We start from the raw sequence: 14,745 nt of genomic DNA on the forward strand, positions 1-14,745 counted from the left end.
TCATTTCAGATTAAGCCTCTAGATGCTGCTGTAATAAAAAAAATACCATCTCACACATGCTATCCTTGTTCAATACAGTGATTTCCAGTAAGCATCCCTTCACCAGTCTGAACTAAGAGCTTCCGTGTCAGTAACAACTTAATTATATCAGTGCAGGAAAAAAAGAACATTAAAGATCTATATTGTTAATATTTTTGCAGAAGACTACAGAACAAGTCTGACAATCAGAAGCTATGATACATCTTGATGCTTTTTTTAAACACAAAACTCTGAGAAATTGTTATTGATAAATCCAGTACAGAAGCTTTTTCCTTGTAATTTATGCAAAAGCTAGAAAAAGGCCAGAAGACATGTGAGACTTCCATTAAAGCTGAAAAAAAATTTTAAAGACAAAAAAAAAAAAAAGGCAAGTAAGTGTAGTTATTTTGCACAGAGCTCGATGCAACTTTTCCCCCTGAATGGCTTCTCCTCTTGGATTACCTGCTAAGTCAAGACAACAAGCATTTGAAATGGTCTTGGCTTAAGTCTTTCTATAAGCAAAAAGCAGTCAACTAAGTTACATACAGCAGGCTTTCACCCCAGGGAACAGCTTCGGCTTTCCAATTTTCAGTTCTTACGGACAATAAGAAGCTCCAAGTTTCAGTGATGTCCAATACACAAGGAAAATGCCCCAGATCTTTAGTTACAGAATTTTTAGCTAGTAACTTCTGTGACTGCCAGTAAGACTTGTGTTTAAAATAATTAAATAAGTGAAAATCAAAGTTTGGACTAAGATATAAGTAAGCTAGTAACATGTTCCTTGTGGAGGCGTATCCAACAAGTAGAAAAATGCTGCCTTGGATTTATTTCCTCAACATCTCTCTTTTTACCTTAAAGAGTGCCGTTCAACAACTAGCATGACACTTGCAACGTGTAACAGGGTACCACCAGTTTGTTGGGAAGATTCACTGAAGAAACATTTTTAACAAGATTTGAGCTGGCATATGCAGAGGGCTGGGTTTCAGCCCTTTCTTCCCATTTCTCTTTGGAAATCCAGAATGCCTTCTGTTTAAAAGTGATGGCTAATGCACTCTGAGGTTCACATCCACATAAGTCTGAACTTGTGCTTCCCCATTTTTAGAGAGAAATGGAATAAAATTGAAGGAAAACATCCTGAAAGAAACCCTTGATTGCAGCCCACTCAGAGTAAAGCTATAAATGGAATCAATCAAGCTCCAATTGCTTTAAAAACCCACCATACACACAAAAACCTCCAAAACCCCCAAAACCTAAGTCCAGACCTTTTCTTGGTTTATTTATAGTTTCTGGCTCAGTCAACGTTTGGGCAGGTCCATCTGAAAGCAAGGTACTCAGAATATGTGAAAAGGCAACAGTAGCTATTAGAGACACATATTTAAAAGAGGGACTCAAATTCCACCAGGTGAAATACAATCAGAAACATGAATTGCACGCAATCCTTAATTGTGGCATCTTCCCTGGAACTGTTTTGTACTGAATCACTAGCCTCTTTTGTTACCACACGCAGAACTAAAGCCTGAGAAAACTCCCCCTGCCTTTTGTCAACAAGGAGAAATACATTAGGATATAGTCTAATCGTGGAACACTCAAGATAGGCTGGTTTGGTTTACTTTATACCATTTTTGACATGAGGAATCACAGTTATCAAAACAACTCTTGCTACTTTCAGTTGAGTCAGACTAGAAGCAAGGTTATCTCAAGGTTTCTATTTCATCCCAATGTTATAGTGAAGAGGACAAGAGACAATTCAGACAGACAAACCCTAGTTCAGCGATGGCTCAACATTGCTCACAAAAGTATCCAGAAGTTCAAAAGTTTATTCTGCAATACTCACTGAAATAGCCCAGGCTTCTTTTATGTGTAATTTCATGGGGGAAAAGTGCAAGAAAAGCTTTTCCTAAGATAGGCTTGTTTAAAGGGGTCTTTAAGAAGATTAATGGTTTAGGTAGAATGTCAGGTTTTGTTTATCTAAATTAATCTATTTCTAATAACCAGTGAAATTTTAACTCAAATAAAAGCTTAGTCAGTGAACATACAGATACATAAAAAAACCCTCAAAACAGTCCTGTAGTGATTTTGGTAGAGAAGCTTTCACTGATTCTAGGTATATCTAGGGTAATTTACAGTCTGGACTTAAAATCTGGAGAATATTGTTAGAATACAGCATGGTTCTGTGCTTGTGACTCAAAGCAGACAAAGCCTAAGGATCTGAATGAGGATGAAAAACTGGGTGCTTTCTTCAGTCAGCTGGATTAGAAATACCATGCAGCTTAGGGCATGGTCTATAAACAACTATTTTCCATTTCCAGTAATGGTATCAAACAGTTTATAAGCTCAGGGCTATAGAAATCAACTTTTGTACCATCATTCTCTGTAGGTAACCCAGTGCAACCTCTGCAGGCAGTATGCACAGTCCAGTCTTGGTTCACTGGTGAGCAAAACAAGCAGATGAAGAGCGTTAATAATGGAAGACAAGGAAAAGCTAAAGAACAAAGATGACTGGCTAGTGGGCAAAATTATTTCAATTAAAACTACCTAAGAAAAATAAAAAAACAACTAGAGGAAGAAATCCTGGTTTTGTTTACTCCAGGGCCATTCTTTTGAGCTCGTAACAACGGTATAAATATTAGTGCCTTTGTATTGTAGGTTCATTGAAACAATGCTAAAGGTACTATAACTGTGGGGTTTTTAAAACAAGGATGATTAATTTTATTTGCTATGAAGTTGTTCAGAAAGCTGAATATTTGACTGTCTTCTCTCATCTTTCAAAGACTTCCAACGCATCTTGATCAAGTGCTCCTTTTCTTCTATAATACGTTATTTCTTTCTGCTTTGGGTACTTTTATTAAAAGAAATGGAATATGAATATTTAGATATTAAGGAGTGTTTCTCCTGTTTTGCAAACAGCCATCAGGAAGTCTTCAGGACCAAACAGCATTCAAACAGATACAGACTGTCAATCATGTTAAGAAGTCTAGACTCTCCGTAATAGTACAATTCTCTCAGACTCTACAGCTTTTACCAGCAACTTGAATGTACTCCTTTTTTGTGTCATCCTCGCTGTCTCTATTCTGGCTAAGATGCCCACATGAATACACTTGTCATATCTAAATCCTTTAAGCAACTTCCAAGTCATGTGCATATCTACCCTGAAGCAAAGGATACAGGAGGAAGATGGGAATATAATTATCTAACGTACACCTCCAATGCTGTATAACCATGCAACCTCTCACTAGCTTCATCCATTTCCCCTCCCTTCAAATTTAACATCTTTACTCACCACACTGATCCCCACACTAAGTGTATAACCAGTACTGGAAATGAAGAACTTGGGCAAACCAGCCTAAGTCAGCAACATTTAATACACAAATAAAGAAGAAACACAATGTCCAAAGTATGGCTGTTACTAAATTTCTTGATTGAAGTCCAAGAAGTTCACTTGGCTCCCAGAGCCCAGAACTGCTAATGGCAATAGTCACTAAACAAAAAAAGTCTCTGGGTAGAAGCCTGCTTCTCCCACAATATGCTCAGCTGACCCTCCTCAAAGGGAGGCAGGACATAAACTGAGTCTCCAGGAGCTCTCCTAGTGCTTCACCACGGGTGCCAAGCCACTACTGACCTTTAGTACATAATGTATATAATAAACCTATTAGGAAGATGGGAAGAAATGCCCAATAGAGTTGATTTTCTTTCTGTTCTGGCTTCAGTAAAAAAAAAATTAAAAAAAAAATAATCAAAAAACCAGTCTGATATTTTAAAGCGCTCTAAAGCTCAGAGCAGTTTCACAGCAGGTATGTCTTCTCTAATAAGGTAACATCATTCTTCCTTACACTCTTAAATGCTCCCCAGGTAGCAACATCTAAAACTGAAAACTCACTGATGGAATCGGTCCAACATTTTCACTAGTGTTTCTAAGGCTGTTTAGCAGTAATAGCTCACATGTGTTGTGCAAATCCTTGTCTCACAAATGCAACGAGGTCTCAACACTTGTTACTATTCCTCTGCTATGGGAACGGAAGTTACAGAGAGACAATTAACCAAACGCCCACAGTCATATGAAAGGCAGACTGGGAAACAAAAGATAAGATTCCTGATTTTAGGATTGGAACAGTGGTCAGTATTTCCCAATATAATTTATTATCCTTAATTACAATGACCTAGCTACATCATCAAGAGCCTTTAAATGAAATTATGGCCTAAATATTGTGATTTTGTTGTTCTAATTTATTCCCTTCCTTCTGGCTGGCGATGTCTCCTTTTGAAGAGGCTATTTTTTTTATTACAAAAATATTTTCCAAAGCTTTCCTCATCAAACTTCTTTGTTTCAATTAGGAAAAAAAAAAGCATTGTTTAGTTTCCAGCATAAATTTAATGACACAAAGAAAAATGTGCCTAGAAATAATTACAGGGACAAGTCATAAATTAGCAGTCATGCCAATTCTCAGGGCATGCTACAAAAACAAATACAGTTACGCAGGGAAATGTGTGATTACACCAAGAGAATGCTGTATTTTCAGCTAAATGTTTCTGCATCCATACTCACTGACAGTGAAATGAACCAAATACCTCCAAAGCAATTAGTCACCACCAGTGCTTTCACTCTGGATTTTTATATGGAATGAGCTAACTACTTGTTTTTTTTCAAACCCAGATGCCTGAAATTACGTCCCTCGGTCCACAGGGGTTTTTTTGCAGAGGTATTAAACTCCTACTATTTTCACTGACCCTTCTGTTAGCATTGAGAATAAAGCAGACTTTTCATAGGAATTAGGTAGGCACATACAGGGAAAAACATCCTAAGGTATATATTATTGCTGGCATTGGCAATTAAACATGAAATGTTGCAAAACCATACATTAGAACTCTTCATTATAATATGGAAGGGATGACTAGAAAGTGGAGAGAAATGAATGAATACATAATTCTAAAATAACTTGTGAGATTCTTATCCCCAGTCTGGAGAATTTTACACTCAAAAGATAAGAAAACCAAGAGGATCTAACACTTTGGATAAAGATGTCTTCTGCTTTTACAGAGGGAGATTCTATTTGTAAGGGATTTTTTCACATCCTTGTGCAAAGACAGGCCGTTTCTGAGGCAGCACAGTGACTTAGGACGGAGGGACATTTAGAATTAGTCATACATAAGGTGATAATAATAGTGATATTAGTAATAATATTAGTGACAATATTAGCAATATGTAAGGTGATCTAAAGATTGTTCCATCTGGAACATGCTGCTTAGAAATGAAGGATGGCATGCCACTGAAAAATATAGATTTTCCTAAAGCCAACATGGAATCAGTTTGATAATTAACACTATTTTAAATATTCTATTACATGTACTCCTGTTTTCTCCCTTCACAAATAATTGTGAAGAAACAACGTTTACAGGAGAGCTACGGGAAGAGCTTGGGGATGGTGGGGCTTAAGAAACACTCTAGGAGAATGAGACTGATTTCTTGACTAGAAAGCTTAGGCTCATCACTGAGGTAAGGAAGGGGAGCTGCCATGTAACACATGAGTTTGGGGTAAGCAAATTACCCCCACATATACCTGGTAGGCCAGTGGCAGTCCTCTTCTACCTGTCCTCTGTATTGCTATCAGAGGTACAGTACTCCCAGCAGGTTCAGACTCTTCCTTAGATAGTCTCTGCTGAGGCTGTAGCTATCTGTATGCTCACTGACTGTTTTCTTGCACGCTGTTCTCTCTGGTTTTGCACAGCTTCGTATCTCAGTCTCCATACGGTCGCTGCTGTTTAACTGAAAGCAGCTTCCTCTAAAACCTGTAATTTCCTTCCTTAAGTATTGACAAACTCATCCAGTAAACATAATGTGTTTTTCAGCTTAACAAGTTATCATCACATGCTAATTTAAAGCTGAAAAAAGCCATAAAGAGCACAATGCTCTGATACGAATATTTAATAGTAAGTGATCTACAAAAATGGACTTCACTATTGAACTATTTAAATGGAACTCATGAGCATGTAGAATAACATTAAATTTGGTGTTCCACTTAGTGATATAATACTTGGAGATACATGCACTGACTAGCTTAGAATTGCCATCTCCTTGCATTTTGCTGGCATATTTTTACCTTTATCACCCTTAAGCATCTTTTCTCATTGTCTCACAGTAGTACTAGAGCATAAGAACTGCAGAAACACACCATCTCACACTTCCTGAGGTACTGTCAAAAGCTAATGTATAGGCTAAACAGAAATGTATGTGGGAATATCTAAATATACACCATTAGCCTGATAAGAAACACTCAGTTCCTCTGGAAGCACCAGTCTTCAACTCCAGTTAAGTGTGGGAATGCAAAATATTGGTTCCTCCTCATCGTAGCTTGTTAGCTCAAGTTCACAAGCTTTTGGCATTGTGCAAGGGATAAGTATCAGGGTTAAATGAAGACTCAGTCAAGTATACTGTTAATAATGTCAGGCATATGCCATGTACTTCATCATCACAGTGCTCTCTTATTTGTTCTGCATTAACTGGTAATCAAAACATCATAGTGGGTTGCACTAATGGTTCATTTTGTGCAGACTCAATTTTCAAAGGTTATGCTATCATTGGGCAAGTGTCATTAGCATCCAAATTGGTAATCAGCTAAAACCCCATCACAGACGAGGGCTGCTGACAGGACAAGTGTCAAAAGGCAACCCTTGTCCTGAAGAACATAAGGCCTAAGTAATAAGAGTCCACCTTTACTTGGAAATAAATGAAGCTGTTAGAAAGTGCCTAATATCACAAGCAAGAAAGGACAGTGCTCCACAGGAAGCCTAGGATGTATTTCACTTTGCATGGGCCCTAAGTCTGCGGAGATCACTGTTTACTGGTGTACTCTCTGTGTTGTCCCCATTAATCAGAACAGATCGAGTGAGAGATGACTAGAAAGAGGAAAACTAGCAAAGTTATGTTTGCAGGGAACAAGAAACAAAAGCTAAGCTACAAACTTGGAAGTTTATAGGTTCTTTTTTTCATTGTTAGATTGTGTGTTGCTTCTTGATCAGAACACGGACAAGTATTTTGACTTTTTTGTACCCTGAATTCCTTGCAACTCACAGGGAGCATTCATAATTCTGCTTGCCTAAAACATCACAGCACCCACTCTAAAGACTCAGCTTTCTGCTATCTGTTCTTCAGTGTACAGCATTCTCTTACCCTAACAGGTGCTAAATGAAAGCATTTGGGGGTCTTTGTTTTGTTGGGTTTTGGTTTGGGTAAGTTTGTTTTGTTTTTAAACTAGCTCAACTAAGATACACATTATAGTAGAAAGCCCTACCAATGGATAACTTCCTTATACTCCAAAATTTCTAAATTCAAGAGTTACTTGTTCTGTTCTGAAAATAGGAAAAACACTATCATCTTCATTTTACTTTAGAAGGTAAAGACTGTTACTTACTAATGAAACAAGATATTTAAAAGTCTATTGGAATACAAGTTGCACTGAGTACCTTCAGATAAAGTGTCTGTCTTCATCTCCACCATGTGTGAATCTGTATCATATTTTAAACCTTTATTTTGTAGCTCACCCAGACAAAAAACAGCTTTCCAATGCAGCCACAGTTGAGCATATCTGTAATTTAAGGACAAAATATGTAACTATTCCTAATTATGTCCAAAGCAAGTTTAACAAACCTGTGAAAATTAAGAAAAAAAATATCATGTTGCCTGGTGAAAAATCAATCAGCAATGACGTTAACATTGCTTTTTAGTGTTAACAAACAATAAAATGTAGACTGCTCAGACCAGATCTTACTGTTTCCAGGTACAGATTAGAATAAATCTAATGTAAAAATCTTCTTTTACCTTCTGGTGCTGCTTAGTTTCTCTAGAGAAGTTTGCTTTTCAATAAAAGCATATTAAGTATTTCAGTTAAATAATGTAATAGTTGGATGCTTTTTTTTAAAAAAAGCTTGAAGGCAAGAAGCTTTCAAACAAAAAAAAAAAATCCTTCTTTTGCTGCAGATTTTTTCAGATTGCTTTCAGTATTTCCTCAGACAAATCATTTGCAGAAACACATTGACTTCTTCCATCTAATTTAATATAGTAGAGAATAAATGTGGATTGCAAAACCTGTTTTTCTACAATAAAAGGATTAGAATCCCATCCAGATTTTCTGGAGATGAATGTAGACACTTGGTGCTTATTATGATCTGTTAAGCAGCAGTAGCTTACTCAGTACTCTGCTGTCCCTTGGACGCACTGACCTTCTCGTGTGTTGTTCGACAACTGCATACAAAACGGCCTTCCACGAAAACCAAAATGATACATTCAGAACCTTGCAGAACAGCAAAATAGAGCTTTAGAAGAGAAACAGAACAACACTGCAGAACAAATACAGTAGTATATTTGAAAAAGGCCCACTCTACTACTAGTACACAGACTGAGACTTGGGTGTGGGGTTATTACCTCAATGCTTTTGGGAGACAGCCATCTAGTGAGTTTTTCCTTCATCTGGTTGGCATTATTTCTTGAAATTGCTTTACGGGTGTTCCCCTGTGGGATCTCAGAACAAACTGCTTAGGATCACCAAGTTGATTATACTGTCTCTGCTCTTCACTGTGAGCTGGTAAATAACTAAAGCTAATTTCATGTATCAGCAGCACACAGCACAAATCTGGAATCTCACCAGCCACACCGAAGATACATTCAGTCCTCCCACTATTTAAAATCAAATCAGTTATGAAGGAGAACTACTGAAAATGAAATGCAACTACAACTCCAGGAACATCACCAAAAAAAAAGTCATTTTATTAAATTTAGGGTTGTAATAAGTGTTTTGCTCTGCAGTGGTTGGTAAAAACACCTAGGAGAAAAGAAACATAGAAGCCAATACTAACTACATGAAAGATTTAGGATAAGCTGGTTCTGTGGGCCAAATTCCACTTCTGTGGGGATATGTAAGTGATGGCGCAAAATCTGGTGTGAAAGACAATAAAGAATATGCTAGCACCAACTAGGTAGTCCATTACATACTTTTTAACAAGTGAGGAGCAGTTCTGACAACAGCTTCAAAGAAGCAGCTCCAAAAAGATACAGAAATAGCACGTGCATCTTACAACCGGAAGTAAGAAGTCCTGGTAACGACCACAGCACTGTTCACTGCAGCAGACTGACTTTTGACTAGATATCTATAAGCTGAACCCTTCAAGCTGTAAACAATAAATCATTTGCAAAGATCAGGGGAAGCAAGTGTCACTGATAGCCCTCTGCCTTTGCTTACAGATGAGCTCCTGAAAGAAACACCTTTCCCACTAAATTCCGCTTCTGTTATGGAGACGTTTTCCTTCCAAGGCTGGTTAGATGATCATCGCGGCGAAATAAAACAGAAGAAATCCTTGAGCATGTTTGGAGATAACTTTGAAACAGAGGTAGGGAGGTCTAATTTCTCTGAAAGGAGTATTTTTAAAGGTACACATAAAAGGTGTCCACTGTTCAAACTGAGTGACTTGGAGCCTGAAGACAATACCCAGAGGAAGTTATGCACCCCTACAGAACAACTCAGTCTTTGCCTGCCCTTCAGAAGTGCCTGCCTTTGTCCATTGATTTGTCTAGCTTAGGGCACAGGCTCTGTAGAGCAGATTCTTCTGTTCACAGAAACAATGTGAACCTTACTGCCATTTATTTCCTTTGAGATTAAAATAGCTCCCCCGCTCCAACCTCTTACCCCTCAGATTTCCCAAATCAGAAACACCAGCACAATGCAAATAGTACTCACAAGTGTGTTCGGCTTCCCTATAAGTCCATCTACATAAAGAGGAAACAAGGAGACTAAGACAGCACTGGAGAGCCTGGTCTGTGCTAAAGCATCACACTTCTCAGCTCAGTCACACCAGCCTGGTTTGGGTGCAAATGAAGCTGCCACCATTTGCTAGCTGTGCTGTATGCACAGTAGTTTACAAAACACATCCTTCCCCTGGAGTCACATGCCAGAGAATCTCATACATCTGACAGCAAAGTGACAGAGAGCATGGGACTGCCAGGGAGAACACAGAGAGGGCAGATAATGAGAAAAATAAGGTCTGGTCTGCCGCTTTTTGAATGTTAATGGAAGAATCTTTTCTACTTGCACAGGCTCTTGACAGGGCCCAGAGTTCATGAGGAGGAAGTGCCTGTTCCAAGAACAGAAGCAGGAAGGATATAGATGCAAAGCTGAGAGTGGGAGGAGGCAGAAGGAATAGATAAGTGAGGATGCAGAGGAGCATAAGGAGTGGCAGGTGTGATCAGTTCCCTTTTTATCAGTAGGAATCAATATGAGAATACCAAACATAATGTGAATTTTAATGTCTGTAAAAATAACATCATCTTCTACGAACATTTTTCTGTGAAAATAAAATGTTCTAAATGCTGTAGGAAAATGGCTACGTACGCTGTGGTCACTGGGATGAATCCATTACTTCTCTCCTATTTTTGTTTGGTTGTTGTCTTTTTTTAAAAAAAGGTTATAGCTTACGGACCAGGGACAACTGAGAAAAGTAAAAGGAATTCAGATATCTGGATTTGGCAGCTGGTAAGTGACAATTCACACTTGTTAACCGATGAGTTCATGTTTCAGCTTAGAGCAGACTGAACAGTATAGTAAAGCCTACTAGCACCAGAAATTAAAATGATTGCTTACATTCTCATAGAAAAGGTAATCAGCCTTCAGCTTTAAACTATGATGAAGAACAACTGTAAGCTAATGCCACCCTAAAAATCATCTTATCTTGTGTGTTGAGGATAGAGGTACTGGCATCCTTCATCAGGTCTTGGTGAGGATTTTAATATACTCTACATGGGGTATAGCCAGTAAATACATCAAAATGCCTCTGAGTGATAAAAAAAAAAATCACCTCTTACTTCTGCCTTGAAGCCTTTGACTTCATGCTGAAGTAAAACTGGAATCGGATAGACTAAGCTAATGAAAATTTAACTGAGAAATCATTTGTACTAAAGCACAGTGGTAGGTGACCCAGATGCCCTTCATTCAACTGGCTTCTAGAAAACACTTGCAGCCCAAGGAAAAACACAGAGAAAAGCTAGTTTTCTTTTACACTAGTCACCTAGTTTTGGAAGTAGATATTTCTATCAGCTCCTGTTCTGTTGAAATTCACAGGAATTATCAAATACTAATTAAAGGCATGATAATCTTGAAAGACTTCTTTTTCTTTTTGCACTGCAGCTTACAACATCTTATGCAATCAAGCCCTTGTTGCTGGCAAGAACTTGGCCCCTCTGCTTGAGGAGATAATGATGAGTCCATCCCAGTGTGGATGAACTCATATTAGCAGTTTGTCAGCTCCCTGCTGCTGTGAGCTGCTTTTCAAGACTTAAAGATATTAGGAATCAGAAAAGTTCCTCTTGAACTTGAGGTACTCCAGGAGGTTATCTCTGATTTCCAGAACTGTACCAACTTGCAGGTTGCTAGGTTAGATTGGTAGCAGTGTACCCCCAAGAGTCAGGCAACAGGTTGCTGCTTTATGATAGGGAACAATCAACCATGAAGCATGTTTTTATTGATGCTGATAGTGTCAGACAGTGAAGAACAGCTGAATGCTTAGCTAGTCCTCATGAAACAGAGCTGATTTGAAGTGCTCTGTCAGTGGGAAAGATTGCCATACTTACCTGCAGCATTTTCTTTCTGCTAGTGACAGTACATGGAAAATTAAAAGCTGCTTATCTGTTCTTTCCCTTCAGGAGGGCACATCTACTGTCACCATGGATGGTAAAGCCCTGACTCTGTCTGCTGGTGACAGCCTGCTTGTCCGTGCCCAGTCTATGTGAGTAGAGATGAACAGTGGTTCAGTGCATGATTTCCCAGCTTCCAACATAAATTCTTGGACCTCATCAGACTGGGGCATCAGCTGGTGCAGAAACACAGTGTCTGTGAATGCAGGATTTGCAATAGCCTCCATTATTCCTCAGGGCAGGAGTGTCTTCAGGAGAAAACAAAGCCAGACATTCATTGTAGTTCACCTCTTACAATTAAAGGTGGAGAAAGTTAAAAAAAAAAAGGCTACCAAGAAAATACAGCACACTGAACACTGTGCATAAAGGTAGATTGCACAAATACACCAGTGAACAGTCACAGCAGGTCCTCTAAGCTTCAGAGCAGGCTTAATCAACATCAGTGCATTAAGATTTGGGGCTCAGACTAAGAACACAGCACTCTTCCTGAAGCAGAATGCATACAGCCATTTCATAATCATAACACACGATACACATAGAGGAAAAAAATAGTGAAAATAGTTTCCAGATAAAACACAAAGGGAAAGTACTTGCCAAGTCTTGTCAAGAGTGCTGCAAACTGATAAAGTGCCCACCATGAAGACAACAAAGGATGACGTACACTCACTGACAATGCAATGCAGCAGATTATAAAAGGTGATAAAAACATCCTCCTTTCCTATGGGAAAAAAAATAATCTAATAAGCAGTAGTGCTGACATTTGCACCTTTTGTACCGTGTTGAAAACATCTGCTGAAAGGGCTGAAACCTTCCAGCTGTGCACAGAACTGTTCTCTGCACCCATGGCTCCAATGCACAGCTACCTCCTCCCTTCATCATTACTTCCAACACTTCCATGAAATCACTCGTCTTAAATTAATTCCCAGTCCTGCAGTCCAATCAATGAGCATGTTTTCTCACAGTCATGGTGTGGTGCACATGCAGGGATCTGCCAGCACAGTTAATATTGGATTAAGAGGTTTATCAGATCTGTGCAGCTGGCACCTTTTACTGTGTGCGCCGCTGTTGCACACGGATTGATCTCTGTCCATCACCACAACTGGCAGAGAAACAGCGAACACAAAAGTGACGGCCACAAGAAAAATACCATTGAATCTGTAATTATTTTAACAAAATAAATATCATCTGTACTGAGGTGATTTTGTTCCAAGCCTCGTGTCACCGAGATCAGAATAAGTGCCTCCCTGCTTGCTTCATCAGTAAGTAGATAGACATTCTTCCCCACAACTCCGTGTTTGGTTTATAATAGTGACGGTGAAGAGTAATTCCTGACATACCACAAGATTATACCAATATGAAAAGAGAACAAGTGTAATTGGAACAGAACCTGTTCATGTCCCCCAAAACTACAGAAGCATCAGTGCTTTAGTTGTTGGTTTGAGTGTGTGGTTTCCCCCAACACACATTGGATTATCTCTTTTTCCAGGTACTGCTGGAAGAGAACAGAAGGATGTGTTGCGCTCTGCATTGCTCAGGATCCAAAACGCAAGCAGCCCTATACCTAGGTCCTGTGCCAGCTGACTTTGATGATAAGCTACTCATCTTATCTTAATGATCTTTTAGTTAATATGCCTGGAAATCTGAACAATCTAACAACAACTACACATTCAGGTGCTGTGCCTAATTAATTCCCCCCACCTCCCCAAGTATGTAAAGTTTGAGCAAAATCTAAATTTTTTTTTTTTTTTTAATAAATGGAACAAAATGGAACAATAGTTCTTATCTGAAAGGAGATGAAAACAGATCCAAGCAGCAGGATTACTTCTGTGCTAATATATATGATATTATCTAGAGTAAGTTAAAGGCTTTTCAAATAAAAGTCCCCTCTGCATATAGAAAAGGAGATAGGACAGATACTGTTATGGCTACTTAGGTAACAGTCTACATTTCTGTTTTCTCACTTGTAATAAATTGGGTACAATGTTAGTTACCCAGCCCGCAGTAGGGGAGGTTTAATTGGCAGCAGCTCACAGATCCAAGATCTTCAGTTGAAAGGCCTTTTAAAAAACAAAACAAACTACCTGCTGCACTTTGCTTTGTGAAAGACAGGATGGTGCATTGGTAAAGGGGGGAATGGTCTCTGCAACAACATCAAGCCTTACTTAGGCCATGACTGTATTTGCTTCAGGTAACTTACTATCAGCTGCCAAATCTCACAGTGCAGTATCACTCACAGTTATCAGTAACATGTCACACACACCATGCTGGATGCTGTCTACACACTGCGCTATCAGGATGACAGCATAGCAACGAGACTGACACAGAAGTGTCTGGATCACGTATGCTCATGTGCAGCAGATATCTCAAGTCAAAGTAGCCTATGAAGTGTGTTAGGGGAACAAGGAAGCAGAAAAGTTATTGCAATCACTTTCTACTAAATGGTGCTTCTTTTTGAACAATGAGGTTTCTTGCAGAAACAAAAAATGTCAATTTCTTTTTTCTTGCTTTCTTTCTTTTGGCTTTAGTTTGTTTTTTTGGTTGGGTGTCAGGATTGGTTTTTATTTTTGTTCCTGCCAGTTTTTAAACATGTTTTGTCCTTCACATTCTTACCATCAGAATACAGGTTGCTTAAATGATTGCAAGTATTATAAATTATGTGTTTGAGAAAGTAAAAAGTTACCATTGATTTTTTTTGTAATTCTAATTAAGTTCAGAAAATATTTCTTTAGTGTATCACCTGCAAAGCTCATTAAACCAAGATGTCACATGTTTTAAAGTGTTTTTTTTTTCTTCTGACGAGAGATTCAGATGTTTTCAACTTAAATGCAAATGCACCAGCTTTTCTACTAAAGCATACAGCAGAACTTCACTACATCTTCCTAATAATGTACTTGGAGAAATTGACAGTCCTTGGGGCTATTATGACTGTGGGTCATCACACATGAAGAGGAGCTACAACACTTACCTTGATCAACAGAGTCATTTATCTGATTATCACTGGTATTGGTGCGTTGGTGGAATGACCTGCTCCTTGAGTAAACACCTAGGGTTGA

The 14,745-nt window shown here is 38.6% G+C and overlaps 1 protein-coding gene across 1 annotated transcript in view; it reads left to right on the forward strand.

The window, feature by feature from the left end:
• The window catches only part of HAAO (3-hydroxyanthranilate 3,4-dioxygenase), a 37,385-nt gene extending 22,923 nt beyond the window's left edge, over nucleotides 1–14,462 (forward strand). The window contains exons 7-10 of the mRNA XM_084261261.1: nucleotides 9,251–9,396; nucleotides 10,467–10,535; nucleotides 11,702–11,784; nucleotides 13,179–14,462. Of these exons, the coding sequence (XP_084117387.1) occupies nucleotides 9,251–9,396; nucleotides 10,467–10,535; nucleotides 11,702–11,784; nucleotides 13,179–13,257 (377 nt within the window). The 3' untranslated portion in view covers nucleotides 13,258–14,462. The remainder of the gene's footprint in view (nucleotides 1–9,250; nucleotides 9,397–10,466; nucleotides 10,536–11,701; nucleotides 11,785–13,178) is intronic.
• Nucleotides 14,463–14,745: the final 283 nt, after the last annotated feature.

This window comes from Gallinula chloropus (assembly GCF_964237585.1).
Source record: "Gallinula chloropus genome assembly, chromosome: 3".
Lineage (NCBI taxonomy): Eukaryota > Metazoa > Chordata > Aves > Gruiformes > Rallidae > Gallinula > Gallinula chloropus.